The 10,168-nt window shown below is 37.2% G+C and overlaps 1 protein-coding gene across 3 annotated transcripts; it reads left to right on the top strand.

The window, feature by feature from the left end:
- The first annotated feature begins 1,033 nt into the window (after positions 1-1,033).
- Positions 1,034-9,899, top strand: LOC104898937 (homeobox protein LUMINIDEPENDENS). 3 transcript variants are annotated; one of them, XM_019250827.2, is made up of 13 exons: positions 1,036-1,464; positions 1,625-1,652; positions 1,862-1,992; positions 2,121-2,470; positions 2,560-2,653; positions 2,736-2,829; positions 3,433-3,562; positions 3,647-3,698; positions 3,787-3,827; positions 3,912-4,000; positions 4,183-4,578; positions 7,577-8,169; positions 8,962-9,899. In XM_019250827.2, exons 1-13 carry the CDS (start codon positions 1,291-1,293, stop codon positions 9,706-9,708), a joined length of 2,919 nt encoding a protein of 972 aa, XP_019106372.1. In that variant the 5' UTR covers positions 1,036-1,290; the 3' UTR covers positions 9,709-9,899. The 3 variants fall into 3 exon arrangements, with proteins under 3 accessions (XP_048490090.1, XP_019106372.1, XP_010684373.1); XM_010686071.3 differs by having other exon boundaries at positions 1,037-1,464; positions 7,577-8,157; XM_048634133.2 differs by lacking the exon at positions 3,647-3,698 and having other exon boundaries at positions 1,034-1,464; positions 3,433-3,590.
- Positions 9,900-10,168: the final 269 nt, after the last annotated feature.

Raw genomic sequence — 10,168 nt, 5'->3', positions numbered from 1 at the left:
GGGTAACCAAAATTATTACCCTTTGTTATCTTTGTCCAGATGGTTATCCATTAGTTTTAGAAGTAAAATACTATACTACAGGATCTCAACTTTTTTTTTTTCTCACTCTATCTACTTTCTAAGATTCGATTCATTCCTTATTATTGCTGGTAAACCTTGATTTCTACTTCGTAATTATACACTCAAAACATAAATCTTGACTAGATCATTTATTCTTTTATATACTCAAAACATATGTCTTGACTAACTAAGAAATTTTCATATCTACCGCCACGGCTAAAAATAAATGAAGATCCAAGAAGTTCTAGATTTATCGCATGCCGTCGAGATCGTAAGAGAGAAAAGGAGAGGGAGTGGCCCGCAATAGTAACTCTTCGAGATCTTGAGAGGGGCAGTATTCAACCGCCAATCGTCGGTGGTATTCGGTTAATTCAATGGTCGCTTATGGTCAATGGTTTAGCTCTAAGAAGAGAAAGAAAAAAGGGAGAGAGCGAGGGCGATGAAGAAGGATTCAAGAGAGAGAGAGAGAGGGTGGTAGTTTGGGTGGATGGTAAGTACTTGTGGGGTGGAGGGTGGAACTTGGAATGTGGGTAGTGGGTGATTGGAGAGGACAATTGAGGGGTAAGAAAGAGAGAGTGAGATTAGAATAATAAGGATTAAGCCACTAGATGAGTGTCTAATTAGATAGTATATAAAATTAGTAATGACAATATTTTTATTTGAAAGGAAGTAATGACAAGTTTGTAACAAAAACAAAAAAGACTTTTTATATCTAGTTTGGTTGCATTTATTATGACAATTTTTTTTTAAATATAAGTGTTACACTTATTTAAAAATGAGAGTCAGTATTAGTTGATATTTAATAGAGCATGGCATCATTTATTATGACAATTTTTTTTAAAATATAAGTGTTACACTTATTTAAAAATGAGAGTCAGTATTAGTTGATATTTAATAGAGCATGGCATCGTTATTGAGTGCAATTTATTCAAATCGGATTAGTTTTCTACAATGTATCAGGTCAGTTAATTTCGTGCACATGCGAGTTTCGTGCACCATACCTAATCCTTTCTCCCTAGCAACACCCTCCCGTAGTAGTGATCGTTTTTTCGTGTACATTCAACCTGTTGAAGAGAGAGAAATGCACTGCCCTAACACACAAGCCAGCAAACCCTAATTTTTCATCCCCAAAAAGCCGATGTCTGTAATTGATCCAATCTTATCAAAATCAAACTCCTAGCAAAATCTAAACTCTAATTCCCCTTTTCTACTTCTCGAAGCTGATTAATCATGGAGGTTTTGAAGGACTATCCTTCAGAAATCGACATCGGAAATTCAATGGAGTCGTTTCAGAAAGGTATGGACTTACAAAAGCACCTTTTCCATAACCAGATCGATCAACTCCGCAACATCGTCGTTACTCAATGCAAACTCACCGGCGTTAATCCCCTCTCTCAAGAAATGGTTCTCTCTCTCTCCTAAGTTCGATTTTCAATTGAATTATATTCTTTATATTAGGGGATATTTTAGAACCCTAGAATTTTGAGTAGGATGCATTCATTGTGGTCCATTGTAACTTTTCTTGATCATTTGCTAAATTTGTGTCAATGTCTCCTGTTTGCAGGCAGCTGGTGCACTATCTATAAATATTGGTAAGTTTTGATGATTTATTGAATTTCGATTTTTGTTGATTTCTTGCATTTTTTGAGCTGTTGTTATTGTAAGAGTTGTTTATATATGAATTGTAACATTAAATCATCTTTCTTGTGACATTTAATCATCATTTTTTCTGTAGGAGTTTTGCTTTGTGTATGAAATTTTATTTGTATAATTTTAATCTGTTTTAAAATATAATTGATAGGAAAAAGGCCTAGAGATCTGTTGAATCCGAAAGCTTTAAAATACATGCAAGCAGTTTTTTCTATAAAAGATGCTATCAGCAAAAAGGAACTGAGGGAGATTGGGGCGCTTTTTGGTCTAACAGTCACACAGGTATGAAGTGTGTCTTGTTAATTACTGGACTGAATTTAGCATTACGTGCATTGCCTTCTTGATATGATACCATGTGTACTTTGAGCTGACTTGCGAATTGTGATTGGTGTTTCTCGTTACATTTATAGGTGAGGGAGTATTTTGCCGGTCAGCGTTCCAGGGTGAGGAGAATAGTTCGATTGTCTAGAGAAAAAGCCATTAGGACAAGTGCGACTAAGGAAATACAAGATGGTGTTTCTGCGGATGCTGACCTTATGCATCCCATAGATCCTACTCCGTTGAGCTCGATTGGTCCCTCTAATGCTGAGGAAGTACCTTCTTGTTCAAACCAGGATGAAGTCTTGCCAGGATTAGGCGAGTCTGAAAGACATTTTGTTGAAAATATTTTCAGCTCTATGTGTAAAGAAGAAACTTTTTCTGGTCAGGTGAAACTGATGGATTGGATTTTGCAGATAGAAAATCCTTTAATCTTAGGCTGGTAATTGTCCATCAAATGATGAGATTTGTATTTGAATCTGAAGTTTCATGGTTCTGTGGTGACTCAGCTGCTCTTCTGTACGGGTGTAGGTTTTTGATGAAAGGCGGTGTCATGATTCTAGCTACTTGGTTGAGTCAAGCTGCTAGCGAGGAACAAACAAGTGTTGTTTCTGCTGTTCTCAAGGTTTAACATATGTTGTTGCAGACTTGTTTGGTTTCTTGTGAGAGGTTAAGCTAATGGGCTATGATGTTTGGATATCATGTAGGTTCTTTGTCATTTACCCTTGAATAAAGCCGTTCCTGCTCACATGTCGGCCGTACTTCAAGGTGTCAACAAATTGCGGTTCTACCGACTACCAGGTGTGTCCTTGCTTTCTGCTCATGCTGCATCTATAAGAATTATAGATTCCAGAGGCAATATGTTTGTGTATCCATGACAGTATAGCTGGAATCATCATGTAGTTATCATGGTAATTTGGTAATCACTCTCAGTGGTGCAATTTTGATGGTTGGCCTTGATGGCGGTTTTGAATTTTCAATTTCAAGTATTTTGGGTCAAATGGGGTAAAGCTAGTCTTTGTAGCATAGACTTTGGTAACAAGGCTGGGTATCAGGGTTTTGGGTAGTGTTCTTTTTTTGTTGGTGTATCTTAGGAAAAAACTGCACGTGCCTCTAGTGTTTATGGAATATTTCTTTTCTCAACAATTTCATATGTTTATCAGCAGCTATATTCTCTTTGAAAAAAATTCGAAGTGGAAACTTTTTATATACTGAATAGAAGAAAGAAGCGAGTTTGTTTCGTTACCTTCAAAATGTACATGTATTATTGTTTTGTACCTTTTTCTTAGATTCTGTATCTTCAGTAGAATTCTGCTCTATTTATTTTCCTTTTGTACTTTTATATCTTTGATTTTTTTCACATCCTTCTGTTATTAATTCTTATTAATCTGACTTGAATATCAGACATCTCAAATAGGGCAAGAGTTCTCTTGTCAAAGTGGAGCAGAATGTTTGCCAAAAGTCAAGCTTTGAAGAAACCTAATGGCGTTAGAACAGCTGGTGGTTCCCAGCCAGATATAGACCTGTCTGGGAGGCATGTTTCCCTGCATTACCTTGTAAATGTTAGTTTTTTAATTGCCTTTTGCCTTCTTTAATGTGGAACATGAAATATGTTCAGGCTTGGTGAACTTGTTGGAGATGGTTCATGGCAATCTTCCGTTGATGATCATGTAAGTATAATGTACTTAAGTATCATTACTTGCTTGGAAGGTTGCCTGTGCTTTTCTGATGGCTTTGTGGCTTATTCTTGTTTTGCAGGACATACTAGCTCTCTCCTATGTTGGTCCAGACGATACCAGGTAATTACGTATTGTGCATGCACTAGATCTCCACTTGATGCGCCAACTTTTGGATTAATGAAACTAACTTATGATGGTTGTCAGGAAAGTGGAAACTCTAGAAGCGGTGAAGCTGCTTACAGCCTCGTCAGATGATACTAATAAGAAGCTCATCTTAGGGACGTCAACTGCTCGTATCCTTCAGAATTTGTTATTATTTCCTAGCATTCTTTTGAAGCACGAAGCTATAAGTAAACTGTGTGAAATGGCCATTGAACTTCTTTGCTGATTTATTTTAATTGGAGCTATTTTTAAGTAGCATTTCGAGTTGAGCATGTGCTATCTAGAAATCTTCACATTCCTTAGCTTTTCATAGATAATAAAGAACGCAGAAAGGTTCAGCTTGTTGAACAACCAGGTCAAAAAGCAGGTAGTAAGAGCCAGCCTGTAAAAGCAGTGCTTGCCAACCAAAGGCGTCCTATAACTGCTGATGAAATCCAAAAGGCAAAAATGCGTGCGCAATTTATGCAGAGCAACAAGAGAAAAACTGAAGGTCCAAATAAACCTTCTTTACTCACTAATGATTTGCTTTCAGCATCAGAAGCTTATCTTCGACCTAAGCTTGAAGCGCAGAAAAAAGCAAGGTTGCTTCCTCCAAAGAGTAGTACTAAACAGGTGGAATGTCCTTCTGATCATAAGCCAACCTTTGACCAGAAGGAAACTTTGCTGGAAAAGTGCCGGAGGGTTCAAATCCCTTGGCGGGCACCCCCAGGTACAGTTTTTTCAAGCTCTTGTTGGATTTCTTTACTGCTTTTCAAATTATTGCTCGTGAAGGGCATTCACCAATGGGGAGTAACTGTTTTAAGAATTTTTTCAAATAAAGGAAATAATTATTATGGTCATCGAGGAAACTCTTTCAGACGAGAAACACCTGTTCTGGAATTAGTTTCTCCTTTGATGCTATAAAATCAAAGATCAAAGTCCATTTGTGGTACAGTACATTTTTTCCTTGACTTTAGCTTTGTGGTTCTATATTACATATGTCGTTGAATAGTAAAATATTGTACAGCAATTTGGAACGAAATGTAGTCTATCTGGGCAAAGAATTAGTGACAAAAATTTCTTCTTCTAAATCATATGATTTCATGGAATTGTAGAATGGTATAACTCCCGAAAACCTCATACTTCCTCGGTTTATTTCTAACATTGCGTTGGTAATTGATGGAAGATGTACTAACACTTGATGTGAGGTACATGCAAGGGTTCTCAAGCAACCAGTGTAGATACTATATGTTATTAAAAGAATTTCTCAACTTTGGTCGCTGAGGAGGATCTAGTTTGACAACTTTTGTTTCAAAGTTTGCATCAAGTGTAATTGTATTAAAACATTATTAGCTGATGTGTCTTACGAAGCATCGTTGAAACTTGTAAAATCTTCAATGTTCCAAGTAATGATATAACAAGAAAATAATTGGCATAGCTTTTTATTTCACAGACAAAGAAAGTACATATAATTTGGTTCAACAAAAAGAATCCCACAAATCATATTGATGGGTAATAATGCCCCCTCAATTTTGGATTGAACTTGCAAGGAAAACTTTTTCTGGAGTGCTTACTGTTTTAAGGGCTTCCTTAGTGGATCGTATAGAAGTTCAGTAGGTCACCATCAATGATGAACATTATTCTTGATAACTTGCCTGTACTTCATCGTTGTACTTCCTCCTGCAAAATAAAATTACATTCAACATATTGTTTTTATGAGACATTGTGAGGTGAATCATTGGCTTGGATTTAATTTTCAAGTAGTATGAAACTCTCAAAAACATGGCCGAGGATTAGAAAAAGAATAATCATTGTAGATATCAAATATGCAGATGGTTTTGTGCCGGGGTGTTCAGAGCTCTTAATGACTTGATTAACTAGACATAAAATGAGTTATGAGTGTGATCTTAAAATCTAGAGATCATTATACGTTCACAGTTACAAAAAGTGATCTTCCAAAATGCGTAAGCTAAAGATGCTAATATTGACAGTGGGGTCGAATCATTGATCTCAGGTGCATGTAATGTCAAATTCTCAGTGATTGGTTCAGAAGTTTCTGTTTTTCCTTCTTGTTAGTTACTTTCTCCGTATTTTAATAGATGCATTACATGGACCTTTTACATTAATTGAGTATTAACTTTGATCATATTTAAAAACTAACATATAAAGATAAATGTAATTATTTAAATTGTTGTTGGTTTAATCTTAATTATATTTTAAAAATGTTATTGTTCTTATAATTTTTAATAATATATAATTGAAGATATTGATGGTCAAAGTTGTGCATAGGCAAATTTGCCAAATTAATATGATACAATTATAAATAGACAAAGGAAGTATAAAATTAAGATATCTCTAACTTTTATATATGTTTGTAATATTGGTTGACGTATAAATCACTGGTGGCAATGCTACGCCTATGAAATTTCGGAACTACAACAGTTTGAATGTTTCCTTGTTTATATAACAAGAGAGAAATTTAGGGGCAGGTGAAATTGTCAAGATTGCTCTCATTTCAAAGGTTGACAGCGCATATCGTTGTATAAATGCTGGAGCTGTAATGTTATTTCCTCTTTATTTTAAGAGGGGAACTTCTCCTGTTTGCCAAAACTTGCATTTTTGTTGATGGTACGATGATATCATGTAAAGCACGGAAATAGTTGGGATCAATTCCTAGTTGCCAAAATGTTTTGATTCAGTAAGTTCAATCCCGACTAGGAATTGAGGTTTCTCGATTCTGAAATGCTTCCATTTCCGAAACATCCTGCCATTTTCTTGCAGTAGCTGATGCCCCTTGTTCACGTCTTTGGTACTGGTGATTGGGAAAGTTACTGTAGCTAGATTGGCAAATGTTTGTTTATGGCCTCGGAGGCTCTCAGCTATATTCTGTTATACTCTAAACAAGCAATAACAATGTATATGTCTATGTTCTGTAATCTAGTGATGAGCTTACTGGTGGTCTGCTAACGTATATAAAGGGGTTTCAATATTATAGAGGGTCTTTTGGCAGGTAAAATGAAATTCGTTCCCTGTGATAAAAATAACGTTACCGTAAATGAGATCTGACCCTTCTTTTTATTGAGGAATAGTCACGTAGATCCTCTGAGAAGCCAACTTTTGTGGGTTGAGGATTCACTCAATGTGTTTCTATCGAGAAATTCATGTAACTTGCACTGATGACATACGCTCAATATGGCCATAGACTCGAGTTTCTTGTATATTGTGCTAGCTTGGCAAAATTCATTGATGGAGGTTAGGCGTAAAAGCTCTGCAGGTCAAGTGTGGTTTATGATATTCAGAGAAGGATTCTACTGTAGGATGGAAATGATATTTATATATGAAGATTTTAATAGTTTTGACAGTAAGGATTTGATAAATTAATAATATAATTTAATAGCCGACTGCAGCAAATCTGAAGCGAAACAATGAGTAAAAGAAAATCTAGATATAGAATAACACTCTCAACACGATAAGAAAAGTCAACAAGTGTTATTTACGCAATGATCTCATAAAACAATGCATTTTGCTTCCTCTGCTATTTTCCCTTGCGATATAAGATGATTTTTACGGTTCTGGACTTCTGTTGTACTGTCAAATTTTTTTTGGTTGATTGCTTGTCTTTATGGTTGGACAATATGCAAATTCTCGTTTTTGTGTTTATAATTTAATGCCTAACGAATTACTCATGGAAATTAGTTTTTGTTCTGTTCTTTTGTCCACTACTGCAGAAATTCAACTTATAGCAGAAGTTGGCGCTGGAGAAAGTAGCAAGGAACTGGAGGGTCAGAGGAACCGAATTCACCGGGAAAAGGAAACGATTTACCGAATGCTTCATGAGGTCCCACCGAACCCCAAGGAGCCATGGGATATTGAGATAGACTACGATGACACCTTGACTCCTGAAATACCCATCGATCAGCTGCCTGACTCTGATGGTGCTGATCATGTACCTGAAAATCTAAATGATTCTTCAGCTGACCACTCCACCTCATCACAGGCTGAGCCTGATCTCGAGCTCCTTGCAGTTTTGCTCAAAAACCCGGATTTGGTTTTTGCTTTGACTTCTGGTCAAGCAAGCGGGCTGTCAAGTGAGGATACTGTGAAACTTCTCGACTTGCTCAAGTCAAGTGGAGGGGAAGCATTGTTGAATGGGCAAGCTTCTGGGAAGTCTGAGGAAGTGAAAGTTGAAGTTTCTCTTCCTTCACCTACCCCTACAAGAAATGTTGAAGTCTCTCTTCCATCTCCGACCCCACCGAGCAGATTTGAAGTTTCACTTCCCTCTCCAACACCTTCCACCAATCCTGGGCCGGTGCGTGAAAATGTATTCATATCGCAAAACTCTCACATTTCTTATAATGAATTTTGGCAAATCTTTGTTGGTAAACTTGGCCTGGGCATCATTCCTCCTCAAAAACTGTCATTTCCAACTTGTTGCGAACTAATTGACCCATCTGCCTTCACCTTAGCAATGCTCTTTTAATGCTTAGGAAATTAGTCAAAAACGACCAAGCTTATCTCATTCTTTTTCCTCAAATTAGGAAATAGTAGTTTTCACTTTTCTTTTCTTTTTTCCATTTTTTACTGAAAAATTCCAGAGGAAGGGTAAACATATAATTGCTCAAAATATAAATGTGAAATAACGAATATGCTCAATAAAGTAGACTTCACATCCAGTGCCTTTACGAAAATGTCTTGTAGATTTCATTGATATTTGATACTCCAATTAGCTATATAGTCATTCTCTCAATTATATTATTTTAAAAATAAATTCAGGGCGATGTTGTCTAGGACTTTTGAGTTGGTAGCGTAGATGATGTGAAATTTCATATTTTCACGATGACAGCAAAATCCCAACTGTGCATTCTTAACGTCAGCTGTCCCATCAGCCCAAATAGCCCCCTTCCTATCAAAAAGGATTGGGAAACAAAATATCTGTCAGTATAAATCTCTTGGAATTGGCTATAATGTTGATAATAAGTGTGTTTTCTTCAGTTTGACAGTTAAAGGGAGTTGACCATTAAATGTGTAGTCTTCCCAAATTTTGCACATACTTATTTAGAATTTTGATTCGATAATGACATTCTAAAATGGTATGTTTTACACAAATTTGCAGAGTGGATGGACAACAACACAGGCTGCAAAGAATCCATTTACACGGCATACTATGGCAGTCCAGGATAGTGCTGTAGTTACAACTGCTGTTATTACTTCAGATAGGCCTCAGAATGGTTGTACCTTGCAGCCACAGTTTGCATCAACGGCACCTGCTGTAGTCCCATCATTGCCACAGTACCGTTCTTCTCAAACTCAAATCTTAGGTCCAGTTACTCACTCACCGTCTCTCATCCCCGAGAATCATCTGACATTCTATGCCCCTAACCCGGCCCAAAACCCACCAACCATGAATTCTTCTATTATCCCCTCGTATACGCGCCAAACACGGCCACGAATACATTCACATCCACAGCCAGAGCAGTATCCGCTTCATGAAGATAGTAGTAACACGGAAATGGTAAAAGCTAGGCATGGTTTGTCTCACAATTTGCCTTTCAATAATCATGTAACTCAAAATGTATATAATACACCAATCATGACGGGCGGGCAACCAGACCCCACATGGGAGAACAACAGTTATTGCACGGGTGGTCAAAAAGGATACGAATTACGGAATCCAGAGAATAGTCCTGGCCCAATGAGGTATCCACCCGAGCACCATCACGGGCATGGGTGGAGTTACCCAGAGCAAAGGGAAAGGGGTTATGGACCTCCTGATAGGCTTAGTAGGCACCAGAGTTGGCGCGGTAGTAGTGGTGGTGGTGGTGTTAACCGTCGATGGAATGGTGGTGATCGGAGGCGGTAACAGCTCTGTATTGGCTTGTATGGCTTTGTTATTCTGTGCATAGATTGGCTATTTATTTTTTTTTATTATACCTGGGGTGAGAGAGAAGTTGGACCGTTGGAAATCATGGACCTTCAACCATGGATCCGGGAACACTTTTTGATATGACATTCTTTGATTAGGAAGTCTTGACAGTAAACGCACCCACTTAATCATTCTTGCAGAACTGTTTAAAAACATTCTTGACTATTAATCCTAAAGATTGTAGGAAAAAAATTGGTTGCCTTTCAGTTAAGATAAGTATTTAACTAACAAAACTAGCAGGGCAGAAAGAAAAAGGAGAAGAGAAAGGCTTAAAATAAGCAATTCAAAGACCAATAAGTTTTTGGATGGGTACGACGTGAGCAATGGTGTTTATCGTACGAGTAGAGTCCGAATTGTACTAGGCTTGACTTGTTTATCGTTTAGTTCGGTTTGAAAA

Source organism: Beta vulgaris, chromosome 7 (genome assembly GCF_026745355.1).
Source record: "Beta vulgaris subsp. vulgaris cultivar EL10 chromosome 7, EL10.2, whole genome shotgun sequence".
In the NCBI taxonomy this organism is placed as follows: domain Eukaryota; kingdom Viridiplantae; phylum Streptophyta; class Magnoliopsida; order Caryophyllales; family Amaranthaceae; genus Beta; species Beta vulgaris.
Note: the sequence above shows the minus strand (reverse complement) of the source record. Positions and strands in the feature narration are given on the sequence as shown.